The 17,053-nt window shown below is 43.3% G+C and overlaps 1 protein-coding gene and 1 long non-coding RNA gene across 10 annotated transcripts; one reads left to right on the top strand and one right to left on the bottom strand.

Annotated features, from left to right (window-relative positions):
* Positions 1-1,024: 1,024 nt before the first annotated feature.
* Positions 1,025-16,887, bottom strand: nfyc (nuclear transcription factor Y, gamma). Of its 9 annotated transcripts, none has more exons than XM_011608918.2 (11): positions 16,770-16,887; positions 8,266-8,375; positions 8,059-8,130; positions 7,118-7,231; positions 5,720-5,815; positions 4,814-4,990; positions 3,436-3,504; positions 2,763-2,921; positions 2,427-2,531; positions 2,278-2,337; positions 1,025-2,151 (listed from the first exon to the last, which is right to left on the bottom strand). In XM_011608918.2, the coding sequence occupies exons 2-11, from the start codon at positions 8,362-8,364 to the stop codon at positions 2,032-2,034; spliced, it is 1,071 nt and encodes a 356-aa protein (XP_011607220.1). In that variant the 5' UTR covers positions 8,365-8,375; positions 16,770-16,887; the 3' UTR covers positions 1,025-2,031. The 9 variants fall into 9 exon arrangements, with proteins under 9 accessions (XP_011607220.1, XP_029700685.1, XP_029700689.1 ...); XM_029844825.1 differs by having other exon boundaries at positions 8,059-8,127; XM_029844829.1 differs by having other exon boundaries at positions 8,059-8,127; positions 8,266-8,372; positions 16,770-16,873.
* LOC115251687 (uncharacterized) lies at positions 13,899-14,303 on the top strand. The gene is made up of 2 exons (XR_003890209.1): positions 13,899-14,093; positions 14,172-14,303. It is a non-coding gene; the product is annotated as an uncharacterized lncRNA (long non-coding RNA).
* Positions 16,888-17,053: the final 166 nt, after the last annotated feature.

The raw sequence follows: 17,053 nt of genomic DNA, 5'->3' as shown, positions 1-17,053 counted from the left end.
GTGCACCCGAGGGAAACAATGGAGACCTGATGTACTTTTTCAGCCACCCTGCCACAGCGCCACAATATTGAACAGGTGCTGCCCTCCCGTGGTCAACGAAGAGAACAACAGCTGTATCCACACCGTAATACAAGAAACGGGAAGAGGCCGGAAGAGGAGCTTTTGATAGGTACGTCTTCTGTTACAGGTGGCGTAAAACTGGCAGCATTCATAAAAGTAATATCTTACCATCGGTCAAACATGGTGCTGGTTGTGTGATGCTCCTGGGCCAGACCTCTGTTTTCTAGCAGAAAATCCCGAGGGACGTCTCACCATCAGACTGTGACCTTAAGGCTTAAGCTCACAGCACAGACATGACACCAGATGCTGTAAAATGTTCCTAAACATTCCATTCATAAATAATTAATATGTACTAAATAATAGTTACTACAGTAACAGTGTTCATCTGGGCTCCGCTGGTGAAAAGTAGTAACCAACGGTTGTCTCCATCAAACACTCGCAATTTCGTTCCCCCGATAATAAAACAATGAAAACAAATATTAAGACTCAGGTAACTCAACTCCTCTTTTCTCCTCTCCGAGTAGATCATTGATGTTGTTTCTTGTATAGTTTCTCTGCCCCCCCCTCTGTATTCATCAACAGGTCTAGCCGCCTTTATAGCTGTATGCTGGCCTGCCGACCTCTGACCCTGCTGACCCACTCTACTCTTATACTAGCAGCTTGTACTATTAATGTATCTCTATGTTCTCTACCTATTCTCTCCTCTACCTGTCCTCCCCCCTCTCCTCTCCTCTCTCTACCCAGCCCCCCCATCAGCAGGAGGGTCCCCCTACATGAGCCTGGTCCTGCTCAAGGTTTCTTCCTGTTAAAAGGGGAGTTTTTCCTTGCCACTGTTGCTTGTTGGGGGTCAGGCCCTGGGATTCTGGAAAGCACCTAGAAACAATTTTGATTGTAACAGACGCTATAAAGATAAAGATTGATTGATTGACCTCAACAACAACATAAAAACACTGCTTAGAGACAATTTTAGAGAGATTTCATTTTAATCATGTTTTCTCACAAACAAATTGTGTTTACAAAAAACCCATCAAAAATAAAATTGTACCTATCTAATGCATGACATGGCAGCAGTTTGAGCCACATGCAAAAATGAGATTATTTCTAAACACTGATAATAATCATTACTGTACAAACATAAAGGGAAAGGTATGAGACAAAATAATAAATGGAAAATTTAAAATTGCGCCCCTCCCTAATGAATCCGAGTCATTTCCTTGTAAACTAACATGAAGGGAAGGGTGGTGGGTAAAACAAAAAAGCAGTAAAAACGCACTTTTATAAAGAGATGCGGCGATGGATAGAAAAGTAACTTGATGGAAGACCTACGATGACTGGCATGTGTGTTTAATTACAATAACACACAGTTTGAAGGCTTTACAACAAACTGAGGCTTCATCAGCAAAGATGATGACCCAAAAAAGAGAAACTACATGAAAATAGCCTAACCTAATAACCTCCTCTTCAAATCCCTTTGCTGTAAAAAGTGATTACTGAGGTATATGGCTTCATTTTAGCAATAAAATATATGGAAAAGGGGGGACAAATGGGATTAATTCTGACAACTAAGGTCAAACACAAACACACCAGAAACAAGTTTTGTAGACAGAGATAGACAACTTTAAAGTTAGAGAAATGCGTAGAAAAAATAGCCCAGTTTAAATTTAGATATGAGAAACAATGTTGGCCTGTGATGGCTTAGTGTCAGGGCCTATGACAGGAATTTGGACAGCACGGAGACGGCAGAAGAACCTAAGAGTGGATGTAAATGTGAGATCCAACCACTGTCCCTTTCCTAACCCAGTGTTACGTGGTGGGGTTTCCAAGACTGTTTAAGAAAGGTTGGGTCCCTCATTTCAGAAAGCATTGCTTAAAACCAGGGTGATCCAGAATGGGCCGAGGAAGATGTTGGCGACTGTGAGCAACACGTGGGATGTTCAGCATGTTGTGGGTGGAGAAGGTTCCTGCAGGGGCTCAGTCGGTGCTGACCTGTGTGACCTGAGCATCAGCTGTCTGGTTGGTGGACTGAATGAACATTGTTTGGGTTAGCTCCTGACCCGCTGGCATTGTAACTGGCTGAATCTGATACAATTGCTGTAAAATAAAGAGACAGCGGAGAAGGAAGTTTAGAATTTGGACAAATGTTGGCTGGTGGGCTGGAGGGTTGTTACAATATCCTGGTGTCACAACACAAATAGAGACGAGGTTGCTAATGCTTACCTGTCCATCCGTAAACTGACTGAACTGCTGCTGTCCCTGCTGTACCTCCGTCTGTGTGATCTAAAGAGAATATGAATTGAACATTGTAAAAAGAAAGTTTTCCCATCACTGTGTTAATAAACACCTTTTTTTCTTGCTGAAATGATTACCTGCTGGGTGTTGGCCAGAGTCTGAATCTGACCTTGGACCACTTGTGTCCCAGATACAGGCTGCGCAAGACGAATGTACTGTAGCTGGCCAGTATTTACGTGTACCTACACACAATCGACACAAGGGGGAGACAAAGTTTGAAATAGAACAGAGGCGGTTGAAGGTAGAAGTGACAATAATGCACCGCTCACATGTTTCCCACTCCAATTATTTGGCAAATTAATAGCTTTTGATCATTTTAAATATAATTTTATTCAAAAAGTGATTAGCAATCACTGAGTGGACAGGTTTACTCTTCCTCTCAACCCCCAGTGATGTGCCATGCCATTTCTTACGGGGATCTGCTGGATCTCTCCTGTGTTGGTGATGATCTGCTGCATGACCTGCATGGTCTGACCTTGGGCTTGAGCCGTCTGAGCAGAACCCTGTGCTGCGGCAGCTTGGACGATCTGAACCTGCTGGCCCTCACCCACCTGCATGGCAACAGGGGCACTCTAATGGGGAGGACAGAGAGGAGATGGAATCAGACATCAGCAGAAAGAAAAGGACTTAAAGAACAAACCAAAACTGGAAACAGCAGCAATATCTGGAGTGCAGGCAAAGGTTTATAACTGATGCAAAAAATTGGGAAATAACTAACTTCCATAAAGCTCAAATTTAAGGCACATCTTTGGGTCATCCTTAAACTTTAACTGCCTGGTTTAGCAATCATCCAGGCAGGCAGGCAGGCAGGGGATGGACAAAAGGTGACCTAGCAGTTCCTCTCTTCTGTCACAGTATTTAGAGAAGGCCATTTGATCTCCATCCGCAGTCACCTTTATGAGCGTTAGTGACCTGAGCCGGACAGCAGCTCGAAGCAGTAGTCTAATCAAAAGCCCTGCGGACATAAGCATTGGCCCATGTGTGTGTGTGTGTGTGTGTGTGTGTGTGTGTGTGTGTGTGTGTGTGTGTGTGTGTGTGTGTCTGTGAACTGCAAGTACATAAATGCATATAGGCATGTGTGTTTACCGTGATGGGTGTGCCTTGTGATTGCACCTGCACCTGCTGTAACTGCTGCATTGTGGCACCTTGCAGCATCTGATAGCCCAAGAGTAGAATGAGAGAATGACAAAAAGACAGTGAGAAAGCAGTGGTTGCAACAACTTAACATATGAATGCAAGCAGGTGTGGAGAAGAATAGAAAGCTTCAACATTAGAGCAAAAACGGTGAATCTAAGCCAGATGCTGAATGGGATGTTTGTGAATAGTGAATGCTGAGGCGTAAGAAACAGGAACATGAAAGCAGTGCAGGGGGGGGTTGAGCAGGTGGATCACTCAATTTGCCCAAATGTGACAATTAAAGCAAAATCTGTGTCAGTGATCACATTTGCATTAACTGTTTCCTTTAATCCTATTCATATTTCCTGGAAACTCTTCACTCAATATTCTACTTTTGCACATTTCATCCAATGTTCATTTATTTTATTGACACAGGCTGATGCAACACATTTCAGGATCTTATCGTCAAATTGCAAATTTCCAAATATTGCTCATAAATTCTACCTTAGCCCACATGGGGTCAATATAAGTGCATGACCTTCCTGCCCTCAGAATGCTGCAGCAGTAGCAGTGGTGGTGAATCAGGCTGGGTCTAAATAATCATGACAGCTCAGCTGAAGGCAGTTTGCTGAAGCAGCATGAAGCACAGCAACACGACACCAAGCTGCATAGACAACACTTACAGTAGAAGCTGCGTCAATAAGATCAATAGAAAGCAAAGCTAAATGTGTGTTTGTGACCTCCTGGACTGGTTAAAACAGGGTGGTGGGAGTAAACGTTGGCAAAAAACTGTCTTCGCAGGGTCCATCATTAACTAGAATGTCAGATTTTTGGATTTCTTTAAGCTGTTTTATCATAAAATCAATTAATCATTAAAAAAAACACATTCAAAATACATTTTAATACCTTTCTTATGAGCTGATAAATAGCATAACACCAAAACTATCTTCGTTTCATTTCATTTTGTCAAGTTTCCTGAGAGGTTTATACTCATTCAGTTTCGATTCCCCTTCATATAAAGGAAAGTAGAAGTAGCTTTTCTTTAAGGTTTCCCAGACAAGGTGTCAGCGGGTTTGGCTGTATTAGCTAAGTGTGTTCTCAGGTATACTTATTCCTTCCACTGGGACACAAATAGGCTACAGAATGTGAGGACTGTTATTAAAAAGCCAAGTAATATGTTTTTCACAGCTTGATTCGCAGCACAGGGTACAGTTAAAATAGAGGAAATCTTTTCAGCTGCTGGGTTTATTTTGCTTCTTGCTTATCTGGATAAAAGACCATTGGAAGTAGTGGCAGTATTTTGTGGAAAAACCTTTGGGAAATCTCTTATATATGGTTTTAAAAGTACCTGTCCTTGCTGTGGCTGTGCAATGATGATCTGGCCGGGCTGGATGGTGGTGGCGGTCTGAGTGCCGGGCTGCTGGGCCTGTTGTGTGCCCTGCACCTGTACAGCTCCTGGCTGCTGGGCCAGAGTGAAGTAGTACTGTACCGGCTCGGCAGGAGTTGCCGCCTGACGCATCTCCTCCTGAAGATCACACATGTTGTATTAACAGCTATCACTGCATTAAATCTCCAAGAATTATCTCTGGAGGTGTAGCAGTAGAAGTGGGAGGTTGGATAAATAACTGATGGAACGTTGACACAGAACAGTAATATAATATGGAGGATCCATTACACGATGCAGGGCTGTACTATATCCCCAAAGGCTTTGGGAAAACTGGGCAGAAGTTTAACTCAGCATGAAAACTTACACTATGGAAACTGTGAATAATAGGCAGAGTAAAAGCAAAAGTAACAAAAATGACGCCGGAGCTAGGCACTACAACACATTGGAATATCGGAAAACACTGACTGTGCTCCTCACAGCTGCCTAATGAGCGAGACTTGATGAGGTTTCTCCATCACCAGAAGCGTAAACACCCCTCTCCCAGCTCCATGACAACACAGCTGAGAGTGTAGGATGTTTACATGCCTGGAGACAGTCTACTTGACAACTTCAAATACGTCATTCCTCCATCTGATATGCTACATTTGAAACGGTGCATCTCCAGTTCGCTCACACTTGTCGGTGTTATTTTCTCCATGTAAGAAGAGGGCGTTAATGGCAATAAGATGCTGTAAACATCCGACTGAAAGCCTTCACAATTTAAACCCCAGCTTCCAGTCAAGGATGTTTACAGCTCCTCCGGGTTGCCAATAATAGACAGAGGAAGGCCCAAATGACCGTAGGTTTACAAGTCTGTCACTTTCCTACCTGACGTTTGGGAGGTTTCAGGTCATCACGTGGCACGATGTCGATCAGGAAGTCAAACTGATCAAACTTGGTAATGGCCATGGCAATGTCGTTCCTCTGTGGACATATCAGAGACAAAAGGTCAAGAGATGAAGTCACACTTTAATTATGCTAATTCAATATATGCAGTGCTATATATAATCATGCTTTAAGCCCTAAGGTCAGCTGTCCCTAAATAGCAGCAGGAAAAGCTACTGGGGAACTGAAGTTCCCAGTAGTACTCTAACAGGTATTTGCTTTCACAACTGAGTTCATGGGAAAAGAGAAAAAGAAGAAGAATGTTGGTAAATATTGTTTTATTGCCGACAAAGTCCAAAGTTGCTTCTACCTGCTTCAGCAACACTTCAATTGCTCTAATCAACGGCAGATTTACAAAGTTAGCTCAAAATATTTCTTAACAATTCATCGGCTAATGACAACCATTACATGAATGTTAGAAAATGTAAACCCGACGACAACTGATTTGTGCCGTGTGCATAATTTAATCACGCCACTTTGCTGCCCTCGTGTAAATGGCCTCTGATGCTAAATAGCCAGTTCTATATCCACGGCACTGCTCCGTCTCTGTGGAATTTTCCACAGGATATTGGCTGTCAGGACCCCCCACTGTGGCCCTCCCTCCACTGGAAGCTATTTATAGCTTGATTAATATCTAGTAACACAGGGTACACTTGTTCTATTGATGAGCGTTGCTAGGGTGACCCCAGCTGGCGTGCCTTCCTCACAATAGGGCTGTGATGTGTGTACTATCACGGTAAAGTGGAGGGTACCATTTTTCCTTGCTTATGCAAACAGATGTCACACATATATATAATCCTCATAAGGCACCAAGTATTGCAATAACAAATGCAAACCTAGAACAGAGGCCGATTTAAGTCTTCGGTAGTGGTCAGACAACAGGGAGTCTGAAATCTGCTAAAGGAGGACCATGTGTCAGATAAGCCAAGACACTTGCAGAGTAAACACACTTTCAAAGCATTTTTTCTTTTCTCAACATAAAACCTGCCCCTTTTTCTACCTGTGTTGACATAAACACACATATCCATGGGCTGTTAATCTCTCAGAGGTATGTACGTGGATAAAGTGGACTTAAGGGCTTTCGTGTTCTGCTCCACAGTTTTCCTCTGGACACATATGTGAGCCAAGCTCTGCTATGTTACAACTGCAGGTATATTTTCTGTTTCTATTCTCACATTATTACCACTTCTTCTTGTTCAGTTGCGAGACACCAGAGTTAGCAAAGTAATGGATGAGGGGGATCAGTGACAGCACAGTTCAACTTTTATTGTTAAGGGAAAAGCCGTTACGCTGGGTGATTGTTGTCAGAGTGGAAATGGAGTGAGAAATTTAGAGGCAGACCTGCAGTGTGCGTCTCTTGTTGTCTTCAGTGTGGATCCATGCTCTGAGGGTGAGCTCTGTGATGAAGATCTGTGCTGCCTTAGCAAAAAGGACTGGTGCCTCTGCACTGATCATCTGCACAAAGGAGATGGAGTGTTTAAATACACCCACACATTATAGGCATCAATCTCACATCACTTATAACATTAATCCTCCATTACTGAATACACGGCTTCATCACGCCTATAGACAGGACAAAATGAGCATTAAATAATCACAAGAGCACACAAGAGCTGTCCAACTCCCTGATCAACAAAACTCTAACCTTTTAAGTCTTAGTGGCAAATGGTCTCTTATTTCTACAGAAATGCCATCCTCAGCAATGGTCAGCAGTAGGCTATATGGATACTAACCACAGGTCTAAACGTACAAGTTGAGCTGTAATAACAAGACTCTGCAGCTGTACACAAGCTGGGAAAGCTGCTGGGTCAGAAGGGGTCTTGTCTTCAGATACACCAGGCAAACAGGGAAGCCCTGATCTCTTTACCGCTTTAATCTCTTGCTTTTCTAAGTGGATATTACTCTTGACACGGCACATTCAAGCTACACACACCCACACACATGATCTAAGGCTTTCTCTTCTGCAACTATGAAAAGCCCTGGCTGACGATCTGATAAAAGCTAAAAAAGAAGCTACTCTGAATTGTATTATACCAGCACTTTGCAGCAGCTCGTGTAGTTGGTTACAGCATGATTTGGGAGTTTCACTTAGTAATGTTTCATTGTTCCTGCATGGACAAAGGTAATGTTTTGATATTCAATTTTGATTTAAAAAAAGGAATAAATAAATTAGTTATGAGGAGTTGGCAGTGTTGAGACACAGCCATAAAAACCATCATCGGTTAGACATTCAGGAATTCATTTGGCATGAGTTAGAAATGCAATTTAATGAGTCTTTGTACCTTCACGTCCTCATCCAATTTCATGATTTTCTTGATTCGAGCCAGGGGTAATTCCTGCACACGAAAATCCTTCTGGAAATAACGGTTGGATAGCATTCAGCGCATACAAGAAGCAGACGATGTATTTCTTCATTAAACAAAATCTGTGCATTAGCTCTTAAGTACAGTATGATTGGCGTATATAGCTGGCACTGGGACAAAGCCTACCATGGTCAGGTTCCTGATCTCCTCCATGACTCGAGGCCAGAAGGACTGCAGGGTTTGCTGGGCATCGCTGCCACTGGCTCCAAAAGCATCTGTGGACATCCTCTACTCTGCTGGGTAAAGAAATGTCAAGCAGGAGAGACATTAACACACAAGGTAAAATAAATCAAGAGAGAGTACACTAGACAGTACACGCACTCTCTACAACACCAAAAATACTATATTAGTTTAATCAGACCACAGACCACAGGCACAACACTTTTATTTTTGTGGTTTGTTGACATGCCCGTCCCAAGAACCCAGCGTTCCAAGTGGCTGTCATCATGTACCCAAAGCCTACAGACATGCTACTCCCTGGCTGCTGGTGACCCCACACACTCGGGACCAAACTGAAGCTACAGATCTACGTGACCCCGTAAAAAAATATTGCGCAATGTTTGCGTGAAGTGTCCTAACAGAAATAAGAAATTAAACCTGTTGAAATACACCAACTATTTCATATGCATGCGTGTGTGCGCACATGCAGGCACGCACGCGCCCATTTAAAAGCCAGACATTCTGCAAGGGGTCTGAATGTTTGAAAGAGGATCCAACAGCAGGTTACTATGGCATGCCAGGAATCTGCTGGGGGAATATTGCCCTGCTTGTCTGAGCATGCAGAGCTTGAAGTGTCTGGATCACACTCTTTCACTCCCCCTTTTTTCTTACCTCGGTGAAAAGATTCAACAGAATGGAAAGAAAGGGGGGAAAGGAATTTGGGAGGTAGTAGAACAAGAGATGAAGTGTGTGGAGCTACTCGAGAGAGACAGACTGTGTAGAAGTCCACTGCTGAGGGAAGAGTAGAGCCTTGTCCAGTTCAACATGAATCCAGAGCTGAGACAAAGTATCAAAGGCTTTAACTGGGAAAGGTAAGAGAGCGACAGGGCTGCAGGCAGGCTATTGTACAAGCTAGCTATCTGGGTCAACCATGAGACAGAGGCCAAAATGCAAAGAGGACGTGACAGAACAAAAAAAGAAACATCTCTGCTTTGTTTTCTCTCGAGTTCTCACTCTGGGCTAGTAAATGATTGTTATGCCCCCAGTTCTGCCGACAGGCCAGACAGCTTACCCCATTACTCCCGACTGTCTTCCTTGTTGCAGCCACTGTGCACAGCATAAGAATAGATTGCCCCGACTCCCGTCGGCTTATTTGTACCACTTAAGTAGAGTTCTAACAATACGACATGATAAATCAAAATGTTATATCCACTAACTGGGCTCTTCACCTTGGTATTCAAAAAGAGGATACTGTGCTTGATAAATGAAAAAACATAATAAATGTTGTGGCATGCGGTCCTGCCATAGTTTTTCCTGACAGAATATATCCTAAATCAATGTGACAGAATGACGGGGGGGGGGGGGGGGGGGGGGGTTATTGAAATCAATCAGGCTGCTTGTAGCTATGGCATAGCAGGCTAGTGATTGACCTTGACAGTGTCTCCTCTTCTCTGTCTGATGCTCCAGTGTCCAGTTACATTTCAAGGTTGATTGAAATCCAGGAGCCACCAGAGCAATCCCAGCATTCCGTGGGGCAAAACACTAGTCTTTCTTCTAATTTAGCTGAGAAAATGATTCCCTTGTTTTTGGTAACACTAAAGATTATGGTAAGAGCCAAATCGGCACACGATCTTGTGATCATTTTTGAACAAGACAACCTTGTGTATCCCTCGCAGCTAGAATGGTAGCCTCGTAAAATAGACAATTCGCTTGGTATTATTTCAGACGACTATTTAGCCAATTATCATGCTTACAGAGGAGAAAGTGGATATATAATCCCGCCCCCCCCCCCCAAAATTCAAACAGTTAAATGAAATAAATGACGCCACATATACAGCAGCCCCCACTCTCTGACACCGTGACCTTCAACCTATCGCACGCTAACAAAAAGCTGTGTTGAGAAGGAGCAGAGCAAAGTCCGTGTGGGAAGAGATGAAACAGCAAGTGTGGCAAGAAGCAGCCTGAGCGTGAGTGGCGGTAAAATACAGACGTTAGATAAGAGGTGCGATGAGCGATGCATCAACGTGCCCTTCAGAGCTCCTTCTCCTGCTAGCAACCAAAAAAATGACCATAGCATTAGCTCACGTCCAAATGCTTTGTTTGAATAAGATCTGTGTGAATCACATTAAAGCCTGGTGGCCTCTTTTGACCTCTGTGGTGACTTTTGAAGTTTAACTACATTTTTTTAAAATCCTATTGGGACTATTTATTTTTTTTTACACCTCAGCCACTACATTTTTTAACATAAAAATTGTATTAAATATCTACAAGTTACAACCAGATATATACCAGATATATAAGTAAAAAAAAATACAGTTAATTAACAATGATAAGTTGTTTGTTTAAATCTCTGACCGGTTTGAAACCTGGACTCAACAGTCTCAATTATTACTAGTTGACTAGAGTAAAAGCTCATAATCTATTCTATATCACAGATACAGATGTTTTTGCACTGTGACTCTTGACCTTCAATTGTTCCACTGTTCTTCCCTTGGTTGGGTCGGAGAAAGAAAAGCCATTGTAGGGTTTACAACATTCAATAGAGCTTTTGCTCTCTGGCAATGAGGGCCAAGTTAATATTGTTTCTCAGTTTTGTTGAAAACAGCTACTCGCACTTCCTGCTTCAGCAGCTCTACAGCTTTCCTTTATTCTCCTCTACAAAACTGCTGTTTGTGAGCTTCAAAGCAAAGAAACATTAAATCAGGACAGACAGAAGGACAAAGAAGCTGGTTAAATCTTGGGTTTGTTCATTCAAAGCTATGAACTGATGTAAGAAATGCAATGAGAGATAGGACTAAGAATGTCTACATGCATCATATGTATAGCTGAGGCTGTTCACATGTGGTTGTGGAAAACTGCCGACGATGCAGATGTGCATCAAGGTCACTTCAGCACTACAGTGTTTAGAACATGTCTGCTAAGCATCGTGAAACTTAACCTTCTGCATTACTATTAAAAAAGGGAGGTAAGACACAAGACTTCACTTAGAATGTTTGTGTTCAAATGGGGGTTTACTGTAATGATATATGGGGGTGTAACAACAAACATGTCCCACTCATACAAACACTAGCTTTAAATTTTAAGCATTAACGGTAAAGCCCTAACCCTGATGAACCCAATCACCTATCAAACAGAAACACACTGACATGGTTACAGCACAGTAAATGATCAACATAACTAAAACAAAAAACAAAATGTTCCCACGCAGAAATTACAGATTAACTATGGGGACAGCCGCAACATTATCACACGTTGTTGCATTATCCTGAAAATGTGGCGACGTGAAGACAAATTGTCGATTACAGAGATGCTGATTTAGAACGCTGACGAGCGGGTTCGGTGGTGAAGCTGGACCCAGGCCGGCCAGAGGCCCAGCAAACTTTGCCCTTGGTTCTGCTTCCAGCCAAATCCAGGAAGTGCTAGTCACCAATCTCCCAAGGTCATTCAACAGTGGAGAGAGGGAAAGCAGAGAGGGAGGGAGGGAGAGAGAGATGAAAGGCGGAAGGAGAGGGAGGGGGAGGATAGAAAAGGACAGGTTTTTCAACTTTCACTGCAGCACTTAAGTGACCCTAGTGGTTCAAAAGGTGTACTTTCTAGGAAGCCGAATAAACGATCCGCTGTCAGCGACGCTTCATGAGAGCATTTAAGTTTATCTTCCTCTATCCTCTCATTGCCATCTAGACGTTCCCTTCTAATCGCTGGTAGAGAGATGACAGGAAACACATCTCACATTCCTGTGACCTTCAGCCAAGGCTAGCCCTTCTCTGACATCAATGTCAGTGGAGCTTAAAGAACTTTACATGCTTGATAACAGCTGATTCTGCCGGTTCGTCCACGCAGATTTAGTCTAAACAGTAAGGGGGGAAATGTGGGCCTAAATGTGAACAGATGATGTGATAAACTATATGTTTCCTTTACTTTTTCCCTCTTCAGACAAAGCGTAACAGCAAAGATAGCGTTTAAAACTAATGCAGGCAGCAGTCATGGAGCCATGGGATTTGGCAGCAAAGATTTCACCCCTTTTTTTTTATTTAATAAAATCTCCTTTTAACTCTCCGTCTCCATTTCCCCAGTGGGATGTTGTTTTATCAAAGGTTCAGATGGAAAGTTTCAATTAGAGAGCAAGGGAGTCAAAAGCAAGTTACAGAAGCTGCCCTAAAAACATTCCATCAGAGGAGATCAGATCAAACCATTAGTCTTCACTTCCCTTGAAGCTGACAGGCTGACAATCTGTCCCATCTGGGTGTCTGGCACTGCTGAGGATGGGGCCTGTGGTCCTGAGGTCACTGAATCTCTGACACCCGCACTGACAACACTAAGAAATCCACTGCCATATACAGCTCGTGGGTGCCATCTTTGCCTCCGAGCTGTGCGTCACTACCTCACATGAACATGTAAACATGGACGGCTGGAGGAAAGCAAGTGTAAGAACCAGCACCAGACAGAAGCAACTGTGAGACAGGTCCCCGGGAATCAAGCGGAACTCAAGAACATCGGCGCACAGGGACGGCCATACAAGCTGCGCTGTGTAGATGCAAAAAAAAAAGTATAAATAATTACAACACCCCTTCAGAATTAATAGCATATTCAAATGAACCTTCCATGGTATAAAAACCATCAATTTTGACATCCAACTAAAGGACATCTAAGACAATTGCGTAGAGCGGACAACTCCAACCTTCCAAGGAGAGTACTATAGGACAGGAAAGGGAGGGGGGATCGAGGACAACTGTAAAGGACAGACGCCGTCTCATCACTGCAGAGGGTGACGGAGAACCTAATCCAGAAGCAATATTCCCAGAACTTTAACCAACTTTAAAGCTTTGAGCGTTCACTTACCCCTATGTCCTTCATGGTGACCAGCATGCCCTGTTGAAGCAGAGCAGAATAGAGGGAAACAGATAGCCCCATTCAAGTCGTCTTGACAGCACCGGCAGCAGGAAAAGGACACACAGAGGTTGAGAGAAAAACTCTCCTTCACTTCCTCCAGTCCCTTGATTGTATCAACAGACAAAGCAACTCTGGCTCTTCTGGATACCCTTTAAAAAAAAAAAAAAAAAAAGCAAGCATGGCTTCGACTCCTCTCCGCGCACTCTTCTTTAACACATTTCTCCATTTCCGTCAGCAGATTCACACGATTCCATCAACATGATCCACTATTACTGAACATACAGCCACATCTTTCACTGTTTCTATTCTGACCAAGTCCCACCAACTCACCGACCTTCTCTCTTTCTTTTTTTTATTCTGTCCTGTGAGAAGCCATTTATCTTATAACTTAGTCCTAGTTGGTGCAAAGGAAAGGGTGAAAGGGACAAGAATGCCAAAGCCGGAGCAGGCAAAAACAGGCAGAGAACAGAGGCACTCCCGACTCGCAGACAAAAATCTCCTGCCTCCTTCCCCTTTAACACTCCAGAGTAATCAATCTAGCATGCTACATGATACTCAAATCCCGCCTCTCACCCACTCGGGCCTCGCTCTCAAAGGCACAACCAATGAGAAGGCTCGCCCCTGCTCCATCATTGGACGCTGAAGGCGCCCGTCAGTAGTGACACGTCCCCCCCCCGCTCCTCCTCCTTCCTCTACCCAACCCCCTTTCACCAACAGCTAACTTCCTGCTCTAAGTTACCTTGAGCTGCAGGATAGGGGTCAGGGAAAAGAAAAGAGAAAGAGAGAATAGCTAAACAAATAGCAAGTAAAGTTGTGGAAAGTAAATGTGTGAAAGCCGCTAATGGCGTCTTGCCTCGGCATTCTTTGTCCTTCAGTAGTCCCCTGCTTCTGCTGCTGCTGGACGGGTATGAAAGGTTCCACAGGCTGCTCTCTGACAACTGCTTTCTACTTATTTACAATGTCAAACTAAATGTCTCCCTCAGCCCCGCCCCCTCTCCGTCGCTACAGGCTGAGAGCGCCGTGATGCAGGCGGCCAGGATGATCCTCACTGGCTCAGCCAAGTGTCACAACGGATGCTGCATGTTGCATCCACATGATTTAAAGTAAAAAAAAAATAAAAAAGAAGAAGCAAACTAGGCAGACTTGCTGTCTCATACGTGTGTTCAGGTATGCACATCCGCACAAATAGACATTTTGTCCTTGCTCTCTCATTGCTTGCAGAAACGGTGCAAGTCCCCTTAAGCAGCATCTGACAATGTCATCAAATAAGATTGATAATATGATCTAAAAGATACAAATACAGAGCTGCGTGAACGCTGGTTATTGGATAAAGTTGTTGAAAAGATGATGAATTAGATTTTGCTCGACAGAACTGATTCACAGCTACAGTTATGCAACTTTACTCATTGAGACATTGTTCTTGGTGTCAATCAGTTTTAAGCAGAAGAAATTAATACTCAATGGATCACGGCAAAGCCTTGGCACAAGCTAAAACACTATCAGCTGACTAGTGGGAAAACCACACAATGTCAGGCTGCTTGTCCTATTTCTGGATAAACAAGACTTAAGAGATAGGAGGATAACTGTGTATACAAAGACATTGTTGTCCTAAACCCAAAACAGTATGCTCACAGCAGGTTCCAGAGTGGAAAAAGTTCCCAAAAAAAAGCAGTCAGGAATATCATACAATGACCTTTTTGTTAACTAAGACCTTATCCAATGGAAGGGCTGCATTCTTCCAAAACAGTAACCTTCAGAATGCCGCAATCGACCATTCACAACTGCACATGAGCACAGTTATTGTTAATACACCAGTATTACATTTGCAATTGCACCTCTTTTGGAACTAGATAATCTCACATACACACGTGAAGGTTTGACTACGACGACTCTTAAAGCGATAAGACAAAGGACACATTAGAGGTGACATTTATGCAAACGCATTTGTGCAAACTGGGATGGCAGCATTCGCTGAGGATTGGGTCTTTTTCTTTTTTGAGGGGGGGGAACTAAAAACTCAATTTACTAAAATATGACAATTGCACTAAAAGGATAGCAAGGCAGAGTCCAAACCTGTCCCATCAATGGAAAATGTAGAGGGGGAGGGGAACCGGAAGGATGGAGAAGGACAGAGAGGAGAGTTGTTACAGGAAGGGAGGGGCAGAAAATGCAGAGAGGGTAAGAGATAGAGACTCAAGAGAAACAAAGCTAAATGTTCTCTTTCTATTTTTGTGAGTAGCATTGGGACTACAGCAAGTACACCCATCCAGTTAATGATTAGATTAAGGGTGCAGAAAGGTTTATCTGCTGCAACACCGCTGTGGTTTTTGCTGTAAATGTATCGTTGCTATTCCAAATGCCTCATCAATGACATGTGACAAGGTCAACCAGAATTCCCCATGACCTGCACTACCCATAACAAACTGAATGTTTGCTTTTCGTAATGCTGTTTGGAGGCAAACATGCACCAGCTATAACTGGGATGTTGAAGACACGAAGCATTCGGCTGAGTTTGTTAGGCAGACTCATGCATTCAACCACTAACATGCAAAATCACCTGCACCACCACAGGGTTGGTTGACTAATTTGCACTTTATTCAGATTAAGCCCCCTAAGGGTTGACCAACCCCTATTCTGTCAATTCAGATATTACACTTTAATCAAGCATTTAAGTTAATTTGTGGAATTAGAGCAGCACACATTAGGCTACTGGAACTATTCTAGTAAGACAATCCTATGACCAAAGTGTTTGAAATTCTAAAAGCACAAATATGAAATTCATCATGGAATCGTATGCTTACGCATGCAGCCTTACATGCTCCGCTGCAGGGGGTTTAAAATAAATAACAGAGGACACACATAGCCACGTCCACAGCGTGGACATGTCAGCGAAGTCCAAGTCGCTTTAATATTGTAGGACGTTTAAATATCGTGCCGTGCTTGACACACCAACGACTTATGGCGTAAAGATTAACCTCGAAGTTAGCACCTGTGGCTAACGGTATCATAGCTGACCGTGACTACGGGCTACTGGAGTTACTGTTACCAGAGATGCGCGCCGGCGAACATTATACCGGACACATGTCCATCGGCAGTGTGCTAAGATTTATCTACACCGTGCAACGAGTCCTGTCATCAAATGAAACTTTGCAAAGCTTTCTAAAGCTAGGAAGAAACACTCTAACCAATAAAGACGACGTTTGGATCTGTCCTTCAGACCAATCAAACCTCGGACTAGATTCCACCAATCAAGGTTTTTAGAGCTAAGCTCAGTCGGCAAATGGCGCCATTTGGGGTCTAATGGAAATAGCCAATGCGTTTGGTAATAACGCGTGCAAGAGCCAACATGGCGGTCTTCAACAATTAGTTTCTTCGCCGCCCGTCGTCCCTACAGCGGGCCACCAATAAGCGCTTCAGAGAGCAGGGAGGGAAATGGCGCCTATGTTCATCTTCCAAAACAATCGTCTATTGGTCAAGAACAGCAAATGAAAAGAAGCGAAGTAATTGCCCCCGCTTCACCGAATGTGGGAGCCTTTCTTACAGACAATGTGTACATATGAGAATTTTATTTTCGTACTCACGTTGTTTTTCGGGTTCGAAGTGAAGTCCGACTCGGCGTATTATTTTTTTTTTTTTTTTAAATTAGCTAGCAAGTGGAAACAAGATGGCTGCTATTCGACCCGGAAGAAGTTGTTTACGACGGCGTAATGACGTCATATAAACGACGTATGGATTTTTGTTCATTCCATTCAATTTACGCTCGGAATCGCAAAATTAATTTCTATCGATTTTGCATTCCATTGCCGCTGTAAGTGAAACTAATTTATAAAACTGGCACCCAAACTACTTTAATACTTGCAATGAC

This window comes from Takifugu rubripes, chromosome 12, assembly GCF_901000725.2.
Source record: "Takifugu rubripes chromosome 12, fTakRub1.2, whole genome shotgun sequence".
Classification (NCBI taxonomy): Eukaryota; Metazoa; Chordata; class Actinopteri; order Tetraodontiformes; family Tetraodontidae; genus Takifugu; species Takifugu rubripes.
Note: the sequence above shows the minus strand (reverse complement) of the source record. Positions and strands in the feature narration are given on the sequence as shown.

Bases quoted from the DNA above. Each gene is read 5' to 3' on its own strand.
- nfyc (XM_011608918.2), bottom strand. From the start codon at position 8,364: ATGTCCACAGATGCTTTTGGAGCCAGTGGCAGCGATGCCCAGCAAACC. The intron at 5,816-7,117 runs GTCTGCCTCTAA...ATATGTCCACAG, and splicing joins ACAAGAGACGCACACTGCAG to AGGAACGACATTGCCATGGC. The intron at 2,338-2,426 runs GTAATCATTTCA...TATTCTCTTTAG, and splicing joins CTCTGGCCAACACCCAGCAG to ATCACACAGACGGAGGTACA.